General features: G+C 37.9%; 1 protein-coding gene across 2 annotated transcripts in view; it reads left to right on the forward strand.

The window, feature by feature from the left end:
- Positions 1-11320, forward strand: part of LOC125917880 (cell division cycle 5-like protein) — a 34883-nt gene extending 23563 nt beyond the window's left edge. For both annotated transcript variants that reach the window (XM_049623974.1, XM_049623973.1), the window contains 2 exons: positions 8219-8431; positions 9190-11320. In XM_049623974.1, coding sequence (XP_049479931.1) covers positions 8219-8431; positions 9190-9294 — 318 coding nt within the window. In that variant the 3' untranslated portion in view covers positions 9295-11320. The remainder of the gene's footprint in view (positions 1-8218; positions 8432-9189) is intronic.
- Positions 11321-12023: the final 703 nt, after the last annotated feature.

The raw sequence follows: 12023 nt of genomic DNA on the forward strand, positions 1-12023 counted from the left end.
AAGAACTCTTAGGAGCACCCCTGACTTTACTGAATGGTTATATTTCAGCAAAATTGACTGTACAATGGATCATATTTTCTCAGTGATTTTATTTATAAAGTCAGATATTTTTACATAGGAAAAAATTCCCTTAATACTTTAAGGAGTGAAAATTTAGGGTAAGGATCAAGTTGTTGGGCAAATCTGGATGGAGGACTGTATGTTGAAGTAACTCGGCAGGTTTATGTTCTCTTGTGCGTGTGGGGGAGGGGTGACATGGGGCACAGGAGAGAAGTTTCTGGTACTCTGGAATGCTCCCTTTCTCAAATTCTGCTCTGTGCTTTGACCCTTAAGGGCACTGGCAGAGTTCTTGCTTGTTCTATCAAGAAGAGCTGGACCAGAGATCTCCTTGGTACAGTCGTGTTGCTTCTGGTATGCCTCAACGTTGAGTTGAATTTCTTTCATGCAGTTTATGTGTTTCATTTCCTAGCTCGTGCAGACGTCAGGTGCTCTTGGTATTGCTTTGTTGGTACATTACTGTTCCTGGAAAGGTTTTTGGTAAGGTTTTTTGCCTTCCTGTTTAGCTTGCTTTGCCGGGATGCAGTCTGGTGGATGCTAACTCTGGTAGATGCAAGCAATAATCACATGCTTGGACCTGCATCTCGTCAGTGTGGAGAAGGTTCACTGATACGATTTAATGCTAGTGAGTAGTATAGAGATGAAAGGAAAGGCACTGATGGGCTCTTGTTGTTTGCAAACATTTCGGTGGTCGAACCACATCGTTACTACCATAGGATCATATTGCTAAACGATGGACTAGGAAGTGGAGCTGCCATCAACTATGTATTTATTTCGGGTATCCTTAAACCTGTTTTTCCAGTGGTGTAAAGTTATATTCTGGGCCTCCAAGCAACAGTTTCACGGAGGGATGCTCTTAATGTTTCTGAACCTCACTGTAACAGACTTTAACTGAAGACAGTATTGGAGACCCAAGGATAATGTGTTTATTTTGGAATTACTTAAGCTTAGTAACCTTAACAAACTTAGTGAGTTTGAAAGTAACAATTACACTTTTATAAGTCCCATACAGCCCCCTTTTGTAATGACCCGAGGAAACACTTATGGTTCCACTGATTCATCTCCTGGGGACCATCAGTTTTCCATTGGTCTCTGGCCAGCCTTTTTTAGACAGTTTCTCTTCTATGCATTTAAAAAATAACATTTGTGGGCGTTTTTCTAAAAATAATACCTGTACTTTGTAGAAAATTTAAAAAGAAATTAAAAAACAATTTGAAAAGAAGCCTACCATCCAAACATAATCGCCTTATACATTTTGAGGGATATGTATGTGTGTGTATATCTATTAATATATGTGTGTGTGTGTGTGTGTGTGTGTAATTAAATATAGAAAAAAATTACTGTATGCATCTGTGTGTGGATGAAAGGAGGAAGATGTTTAAAACTGAATTGGAATCATCATATACTACTTTGTAGATTTAATAACATATTACAAATACCATTTTAAAAAGACCTGATCACTTGCTCTCATTTATAGAGTTGTGGCAAAGATCTGGTTTGGCGAAATCCCCAATTATGCTGGTTATATTCTGCCCAACTTCTTGAGAAGTTGTTAAATAACATTTTTTTTCCCTGTAAATTTGTTCTGAGAAATGTTTGTGTTCTTCTAATTTTATAGCTTGTTAAGAATAGAAGAGTTAGGAATTTAAAAGGATAAGCTGAGGAAAGTCAAAGCTTTTCTCAAGTGTCAAATAAAACTCTTGTAGGTTAATGTCTCAATCAGGGAAAGAGTGATGGGCAGATCCATTAATTAAGATCTTGTTTACACGTGTCTAGAATAACTTGTTTTTCAGGGAACTGTCTGATGGCATTAAGCCATTCAGTCCCACAGCTTGAATTTCTTCAGGCATGTTTGCATTTCACAGGCTGAGGCAGAGGGGACATTCGGTTTATTAGTAGTGGTGTGTTGAACTTTCAAGTAGGACGTACTTCATAGCTTCATCACTTAGTGGCCGTGTGGCCTCGTGCAAGTTACTTACCTGTCTCTGAGCCTCGTATTTCCTCATACTTACCTGTAAAATTAGGGTGGGTAATAGTTCTTATCTCACGGAAGTGAGAGTTTGAGATAATGTAAGATTAAGTGAGATACTGTGTGCCTAGCAAATAGCAAGTTTTAGCAAATGGGAATTCCGTCCCATGTCTCTTCAGGTCTGTTAACCACCGTTAGTGTTGTCTAAATTGGATTAAACTTGGTTTGATACTTTTAGGTGTCATGAAGTAACTTTGTTACCTTGAACAGCAGGGTGGCTGAGTTTTTATTCTAGAAGTTTTGATGACTGTCCGAAATTGGAGATATGGGTTGATTTTCGCAGAGATTGAGTAAGACTGAAGGCTCAGATTTTGGTTAGTATAAATGGATCTTAACGTAATTGTGGATTTTAATTTAACATTTCATATATACATCTGGTGTGCTAAAATCGTTGACATGGAGATTTTGATGTCTCTTATATTTCATTGTATTGGTGTTTCATGGTTTGTGGTGTACAGTCTTAAATAGCCTCTGCAGTAGATCTTGAATTTGAATTTTATAAAACCTTTTATTATGGGAGTTTTCAAATACATCCTGAAGTGGATTAGTTTAATGAGTCCTCCAGTGTTATCATCCAGCTGTATCAACTCACCGCCACTTTTGTTTTCATATGGCATTTTCCCTTCCCCACTGTTTTGAACCAAATTCCAGACATTGTATTGTAAAACAGTTATGGTACATGAAATTTGTTGTCTTGGTGTCCCTACACACTTATATGTAGATATATTCTCATTCATCTCTTGGATTGAATTTTACTCTTTCATTTTGGGCGTAGTCAGCTTCAATTATATCAAGTGTAGCCTACTTTAATTTCCTCATAGATATTAGAAATTTTGTGCTGATATGTATTTAAAGCATAAACTTCCATTATAACCATATTTGGTAGGTTTGTCTAGTGACAAGTTAACAAAGTATTTAATCCTGTCTCCACTGCCATCTCTGTTAGTATTTGTGAGAGAGAAAGAGAGCTTGCGCACGAGTGGGAGAGGGGCAGATGGCAGGGGGGACAGAGGATCTGGAGTGGGCTCCGTGCTGACAGGAGCGAGCCCCATGTGGGGCACAAATTCACCAACCGTGAGATCAGGACCTGCGCCAGCTGGATGCTCAAGTGACTGAGCCACCCAGCTACCCCTCTGTACCCCTCTGTTAGATGTTTGAAGAGGAATTTGAAGTGCATATCTATAGTGCAGATAAGGATTTGAAAAAAATTTTTGAGAACTTTTTGTAAGTCAGCTCTAATGTACCATCCAAGCTCCTTAAGCCAATATCGTTTTGTTTAAAATAAGTTGTCCTTCAGGAAGGGCAGTTGCTAATAATACTTAATATATATTTCTTTTATTAAAAAATTTTTTTTTACATTTATTTATTTTTGAGAGGGAGACACAGCGAGTGGGGGAAGAGTCGAGAGAGAGGGAGACATAGAATCCAAAGCAGGCTCCAGGCTCTGAGCTGTCAGCACAGAGCCCGATGCAGGGCTTGAATCCACAAACTGTGAGATCATGGTCTGAGCTACAGTCAGATGCTCAACCAACTGAGCCCTCCAGGCGCCCCGCAAATACTTAATTTTTAAAAAAAGGTTTAGAAACACGAATATGATTAAATCAGAGTCTTTTTTTCCCGTTTGTTTGTTTGTTTGTTTTTGTATTATAAAATCTTTAAAAATTTTCTTTATTTTAGAAAGAGTGAGCAAGTGTGGGAGAGGGGCAGAGGGGGAGAGAGAATATTAAGCAGTGGAGCCAGATGCAGGGCTTGATCCCACAACTTTTGGATCATGACCTGAGCCTAAATCAAAAGTCGGGTGGTCAACTGACTGAGCCAAGAAGGCATCCCTGATTTTTTGTATTTTAAACAATAAGGTCTTATATCCTGTTGGACTTTAATGTTTCTGTAGTGTATGGGGGGGGGGGGGTTTGGACTAATTTGCATATGCATTTATTTCATGCTTGTGATTTCTTGCTGCTAGAAAAACGCCAGCCTTATAGGTTAGTTTTTTCCCTCCTAAAGCACATTGAGCAGTCATAGAAAATTTTACAAAGTGTACAGATCTCTTCCTTCACATTTTAATGATCAGATGATAAGATGATAGGTGTTAAGATAACTGAGCTTAAATTGAATATTAAAAGCTGCATTTAATTTCTTCTTTATACTTTTAGTGATTAAATTTATATAGTTACTCGACTAAATTTTTTCCTGTACTAAATTTTTTGGGGTATCATTTATTTCCATATTTGCTTGAAATCTTAGCACAGTGTTTGAGTCAGAAGATTTTATATAAAGCTTGAGCTAAATTAAATTGTTGGCGTGAAATGGAACCTAGCAGCTTAGTAGTTTTAAAATCCTTGATAGTTTGGGAAGCATAAATGACTCAATTGTACGAGGCAAGGTATTCCCCGGATGCAAGGTACCAGTCATAGTAAATGTGCCTTGATGACTAATTAAACACTTTTGGAACATAAGTATTAAGCTATTGCACCAAATTGGAAATTGAATATCCATGGAGTGCAGCATATAGTTAAGTGGATTATCTTGACCAATGAAAATGAAAATTTGTATGTCTATTTTTTTAAAAATGTGCTATGTGTATTTGAAATTCTGTACTGGTAAGGTTTTTGGAATGTTTATTTGAATCCATGTGTGATTAGAGTATCTTAGAACGTGCTGAATTATATTTAAGGAACTGCATGCAACTCATTGATTTAGTTCACTTATTATTGGGAGTGAGGGCTTTTTGGTGGGTCTAGTTCAGAGAAAACAGCTGATTGATGTCCAGCTTCTGTAATGACAGTGGTTGAAACAGATTCTCTATCCTGATTGTTCAGGAGAATCATTTGGGGGCTTTAAAAATACCAAAGTCTGAAACCATTTAAATAAGCGTCTCTGGGTTTAGGGCACTGACACTGGTACATTGTAAAAGCTCTACAGGTAATTCTAAAGTTTAGCTGGGATTGAAAACCACTGGCTTGAGAAGATGTGTTTGAGTACGTGTTACTTGGTATGGTTGTCCTCATGAGGCAAACTGCTCTCTTAAAGAAGGAACAGCTATTTTTCCTTGTTTTATTTCCAGCAAGGATTCCAGGTCATTTTTTAATTAAGGTTGGAATTTTAAAGAAGGTTTGAAAGCCTCATCATTAGTCCCTTGGTCCATTAGAGAGGAGATCAAAATGGTTAAACTCTTAGTATATATGAAATAATTGTAATCAGAGCTGACATTTGTTAACTGCTTACTCTGTGCCAGTCACTGGGTGGCTAAGGGCTTTTACGTACATTATCTTATTTAAGCTTCATAATAACTTAGCAGTGACTGCCATTTTACTGATGGAGAAATGGAGACAGGTTAAATAACTTGCATCGATTCACAACAGTTGGGTGGCTGTGCTGCGAGGAAAGAACGACTCACTCCCCCAGTATACTGTGCTGCCTTGACTTCACACAGTATTTCCTTAGAAGACATACAACTGCCATGGAACTTACTTTGATTTGCTATTAGAGGAAAGTGGCCCCTTTATAAAGGACATTGTTTATTCTTGGATTTATTCTTCAAATGAATTGCAGAGGAATAAAAGCTTATTAACTTGTATAAAATGCCGAAGATATAAATGGTTGTTAAAAAGCTGTATTTTAATTTTAGATCCATCTCACATTTTTAAGGCAAGGCGTGGACATGCGACATGTTCGTTCTTTCCACCCCACAGGCTTATTTGACTTTGACTTTTAATAAACTAAGCTGGAGGTGGATAGGTATGAAGTGTTACTTTTCCGGTAAAAGTATACACTTGACCCTTGAACAACACAGGGTTTATGGCCGCTGACCGCCCCCCTCCCCCCAGTTCAAAATTCATGCATGGCTTGGCTCCCCCAAAACTTATAGCCTGCTGTTGACTGGGGCACCTTACTGATAACATAAAGTCAATTTACGCGTATTTTCTATTGTGTATGTATTATGTCCTGTGTTCCTGTAGTAAAGTAAGCTAGAGAAAAGAATGTTATTAAAATTATAAGAGAAAATACATTTACAGTACTATAAAAAATCCATGTGAGAGGACCCGTGCAGTTCAAACCTATGTTGTTCAAGGCTCAACTATACTTTGTATTTTGAGGAATATTTTATTATGTTTTATTTTACTTTATTTATTATCTATTTATTTATTTTGAGAGCGAGAGAGAGAGGGGGAGGGAGCGAGCGGCAGAGAGAGAGGGAGAGCGAGAGAGTCCCAAGCAGGCTTTGCACTGTCAGTGCGGAGATCAGTGAGGGGGCTTGAACTCATGGAACCATGAGATCATGACCTGAGCCGAAACCAAGAGTTGGACGCTTACCTGACTGAGCCACCCAGGTGCCCTTGAGGAACATTTTAATTTTTTGGTGTTCTTATATATTCTAACCATAAAGCATTGTAACTGATGTGTTTATTTTTAAATCGGATATTAGGCATTGAAGTGGATGTTTCAAAGTTGTTATTTTGGAAAGCTATATATTTGTTTTGGTGATTATATGGTTTCTAAATATTTTAATAAAACATCCTATGTATAGTTTTTCCTATCAGTTATTTTGCATTTGACATTTATCCGTGGTACCATTTCTGTTTACTTATCCCTATCCTATTTATTCCACATTTGGTATCTTAGAAAAAAAAGGGTATTTACATTGTCATATGGTCTTCCTTGTTTATAGTTACATTGTTATGAATTATGGATTATCATTTGGGTGTATGTTATCTTGAAACTACTTAGTTTTGGAGTCACTTGATGAAATCAGTTTGAGGGGGAGTGGAAGAGAGTGGAGAGAGGTGAAGTAAGGGGAGGGAGGGAGAGAGGAAAGGAACGGACAGACATATATAGATAATAAATTAACACAGATTGAATATAAGAAGCTAACAGATTTAATAATTACTCTTAAGGCTTTGACCTCACAGTTGTAAGTGTCGTATGTGCATTTGCAGATCACTTTAAAATATGAAGTGGTTATATACTGTGGGACGTAGACTAGATACCTGGCGTAGGTGCCATGTGGATGGGATTCTGCATTACATACCTTTACCCCTTCTCATCCATCTCTCCTTGGACTCTCTCGTTCTCTCTCAACTGGGGCCTTCTCTGTCCTGCTTCAGCTCTAGAATTTTGTTGATAACTTGCTCCTGTTCATTGTCCTTCTCCTGTTCTTTTGTGAGTTTATATATTTTGAACTCTTTTCCCCTAATTTTAGAGTGAGCTGAGGAGGCAGCCCATCTGTGCCCAGGATACATATTTAATAGGAAAACTGCCATCTCTCAATTTTATGGTGTCTTTTCACTGTACAAAAACTAAATATTTTTTCCTTTGCCAAACGTGGCATTGTTTTTCCTTTATGGGTTTTATGCCAAATTTAGAATTATAACGTTATAAAAATAACCAGTAGTTTTATAGTTTGAGGGGGGTTACATTTTGATTACAACTGTGGTGCACTAATTGGTTGTTATTCAGTTATTAAAAATGTACTGGATGTATAATATAGAAGTGCATTTTCTCCACTTTTACTGAGAAATAATTGACATCCATCCTTGTATAAACTTAGGACATTCAGCAGGATGGTTTGACTTACATGTATTGTGAAATGATGATCACAGTCTCATCTCAGTTAAAAATCTGTCATCTCACATAGATAAAATGTAAAGAAAAGAAGAAAACAGAGAAAGAAAAACATTTTCTCTTGTGATCTTCAGATCTACTCTTGTAACAACTTCCCGGTACGTCATACAGGAGTCTTAGCTGTAGTCGTCATATTGTATAGCAATGCGTTTTGGGGATGAAGCTGGTGAAGACAGGTCTCTGCCAGTCCCCACATCCATGCAGATTAATGATAGCAGAAGTTATTTTCAGAAGTGCAGGTTACTTTTTCTTACACTGTGAAATTCAAGCCTGCTTTGAAATTGAATTATGGGTGAGATTATTACAAATCGATTATTTGGGACTAAACTGTACAACCCTTCCAGTGCAAGACAAATCCTTCTTAGGCCACATTTTGTGTTATGGTAGCTCAAGTATGAGGAATTCTAATGCGCCTTGGCTTTGAGGAGGTAGATGAACCAACAGGACCTTTTCTGTTATTTAGCCTGCTTTTCTCATGTCTGCTGATGTGATCTTCCCCTGCTCCCCCAGATAAACAGGGGTCACATGACAACGGAAGCCAAGAGAGCTGCAAAGATGGAAAAGAAGATGAAAATTTTGCTTGGGGGTTACCAGTCTCGTGCTATGGGGCTTATGAAACAGTTGAATGACTTATGGGACCAAATCGAGCAGGCTTACTTGGAGTTACGCACTTTTGAAGAACTCAAGAAACACGAAGATTCTGCTATTCCCCGGAGGCTAGAGGTAACATCATTGCCTTGCAGCATTGCTTAAAAAGAGAACTGCAAAAAATTACCAGGGCTTTCCTGTTTTTTCTTTCTCCTGTGCAGATTTATCTCTTAAGTTGATACTGTCTGGCTTTTTTCAGTGAGAGCCTGACGTTTTTGATTTTCTTATCTAGAATTGTCTGTGTATAGGTGGATAGACCAGGCTAGTGGTGGATACAATGGCTTTTCCTTTACTGATTTTCTGGTTTGCATATAGATACACGGTGAAATAGAATAAGTAACCCTTGTGATTTGTCCCCCTGAAACTTAATTGCATCCCATTCTTACAGCTCTCTGAGGTACATTAAACCGTTGCCTGTTTTGTAATTTAGAATGCTGGGAATATAGCTGGTCATTGTACAGCATGAAATTCCTCTGGCCAGATTTGGTTTAACTTTTATTTCCGAAGTGTGCATGATAGTCCCTACCGAGATAAAGGGCCGTGAGGGCTTATCGAGGTGCATTTGTGGGTACTGATAGGGCAGCAGTGGCTTGTGTATTTGAGCTAGCAGAGATTCTCGCAACAAGATGGTAGTCGTATGACCAAAGAACCGTTGCAGTACTGGCTTTAGAGCATAAGTAGTTGTTCTTCCTTGTTTCTCTGGGAATACTTCTCTCTTAAGAGTCATGACTTAACCCTTCTGTTCGTAAGATGATAAAGTGCCATAAGATATTTTTAATTTTCATTGCGTGCTTACATACGAAATAATGATTTAATATTTTTGTCTCTTCAAGTGTCTAAAAGAAGATGTTCAGCGACAACAGGAAAGAGAAAAAGAACTTCAGCATAGATATGCTGATCTGCTGCTGGAGAAAGAGACTTTAAAGTCCAAATTCTGAAGCATAGTTTATACTCTGTCACAGGATGAATTAATTGCTGGTTTTCATACTTTGGAAGGCTGAAACTGATGATTATCTTCATTGACAAATTTGCCCACGATCTGTGGTTTTTCAGTTGTTTACTTTAAATGATATCGATCTTACACAGTCTATGTATAAAGACTTTAACTCCACAAAATGTTTTAGGGTTTAAATTATTAAGATGATCATTCTTTTAGCAGTGTCATATTTGCAAAAATTTTTTTAGTTTTGGCCTTTAATTTTAAAAGCCTGGTTTTAAAGTGCTGCCTGTGAGTAAACTCTTGAATAAAAAGAAAATATAAAAAATTGTGAGTGTAGCCTTTTGTTTGAAGTAATTAGATAGTTAGAGTGCCCACAAACCAGCAAGTATGTACTCTGTGTCATATTTAATGAGTAACTCTTGGGTAATCAGAATGGTGATCCCGTATCTTAATTCCTTCAGAGGCAGTCCTTTTGTGGCCTCGTTAGTTTTAGCACAGGGCACTCATTTCTCTATACACTGACAAGATGGATTAACATTTTAATACCTCAGGGTTTGTTTTTTTGTTTTTTGGTTTTTTTTCAAGTATAATTTTAAGAAGTTCTCTTCTTTGCCCAGCTACTCACACAGTTTATGGATTAGGACTCAAAAGATTTCATTTTTATTGACCTGTTAGGTTCTTTTAAATGTCTTTTCTATGAAGGTGTGTTGAAGATTAATTTCAGTAAGGCTATCACACTTTATTAAAGCTTTGTGTTTATCCTAAGTTAATTACACAAGTGTAGAATTTTGGGAATTGGTAGAAGTGGGAAGACCAGACTTTATAATTCACATGAAATCGTTTGGGATAGTTACTAGTTGGCTACAAGTTCAGTATGGACCAACAGTATGTTGGACCTACCAGGAATATTTCCCCATCTTAATCCTAGGGATTAAAAGGAGGGAAGGAGGGATTTATTCAGTTATCAGGTAATTTATTAACCGCTCGGTGTCAGAGTCATGGAGATAGAACAATGAGTAAAGTAGGTATGACTCCTAGTTTGTGGAGCTTACAGTCCATTGGGAATGATGATAGGCGACTCAAATTCAGATGTTTTTTGAGTGACTCTTCTTAAGTGCCGGACACTTATTTAAGTGCTGGAGATAAAGAGTTAAGACAAACTTCTTGCTCTCATGGAGGTGACGTTAGTGGGAGGAGATACTCAACATACAGGGAAAAGTATCAGATCATGAACTTTGATTCTCTGGAGGGAATTAAAATCGGGTGATGGGAGACAGTGACTGGATGGCGACTTTAGTTTGGATGATCAGAAGAGCTCTTTGAAGGGCTAACATTTAAGATAGGATGTGGGGAAGAGCAATGCCGGCAAAGCGCCTTTGGGGTATTTGAGGAAGAGGAAGGAAGACAAGGTGGCTAGGGTGTCAAGAATGGCTTTTGAGTAAGGCCTGGGCGTATAGGGGCATATGTAGAAGGCCTTGGTAAGAAATTTGGTTTTTATTCTATTATGGGAAGCTGTGAGAAGATTCTGAGCAAAGGAATGGCATCAGATTTGGTTTAGAAACATCCTGTGGTCATAGTGCATAACGTCTCACCAGGCTGACGGGGGGTGGGGAAGCCACTTAGTTGAGCATGAAGGTGATGGCAGACGAACAATAATACTGACTCCAACCAGGATAGAGGCAGTCCTGGTGGGGCAGGTGCAGCGACTTGAGCAGGAATCAGTATGCGGTCTCCTCAGACTATATTTTTCTAGTTACCTAGTCACTTTAATTCTAGAACTTTTTTCAATAATTTCACATGGATTTTCTAGGAAACACTTTATCATCTGTGAATAGCAGTAATGTTTCTTCTAGTAGTTTCGTTTTTGTTGCATATTTTGTTGGCACAAATGTTTAGAACAGTTTTAAATGACGATGATGGCAGACCTTGTTTTTGATTTTCATGGGAATGTCCGTAATATTTTCTTTCGAGGTTGGCTGTTTTGAGTTCTTCTTTATCTAGAAAGGAAATACCCGTCTATTTTTAGCTTTTAAAGAATCTGAATTAGGATTGGCTCTGGAATTTTGTCACATACACTTTTTGGGTATCTTGTAAGATAGTCATATGGGTTTTTTTCCATTTAATTTGTTGATGAGATCATCAGTCGATTTTTCCAACATTAAACCAATCTTTGAACTCCTGGAATCAGGTAGATAATTTAAAAAAAATTTTTTTTTTAAGATTTACATTTTGCTTGCATCTTGTGTAGACTTGAATTATATGGATTTAAAATAGTTGCTCTCGTATTAAAGACTCCCTTTGTTTTCAAAATCTGAAGTAGTACACACATACTTTCAGCCTAAAGAATGACCACGGTTTGTGTAATTTCATAACTGGCAGTCTGCATCGTGCATGGCTCATGCTTTTGCTTTGTAGCAGTGAAGCTTTAACTGGTAAAGAGTTCTGCCATCCTCCTTTGTGAGCATCCTGTAAAGCCCAGGGTTCTTCACCAGTACCACTCTGAGAGTGATTTTGGTGACTGTTTTCACATTCACATTTATCGTATTCTCTTACAGGCATTCATTGAATGGTCGTGGTAACATTAGTGTTGAAAATCATGTTCAAGTGTCAGTAACTTTGGGACAGACATTAAATGTGATAAAGAGCCCTCAAACCCGCCAGCATGAGTGGGATCTCCTCTCTGAAATATTAGAAATGATGCCGCCTCTCTGCTACCAGCAATTGTAG

This window comes from Panthera uncia, unplaced genomic scaffold (assembly GCF_023721935.1).
Source record: "Panthera uncia isolate 11264 unplaced genomic scaffold, Puncia_PCG_1.0 HiC_scaffold_273, whole genome shotgun sequence".
In the NCBI taxonomy this organism is placed as follows: domain Eukaryota; kingdom Metazoa; phylum Chordata; class Mammalia; order Carnivora; family Felidae; genus Panthera; species Panthera uncia.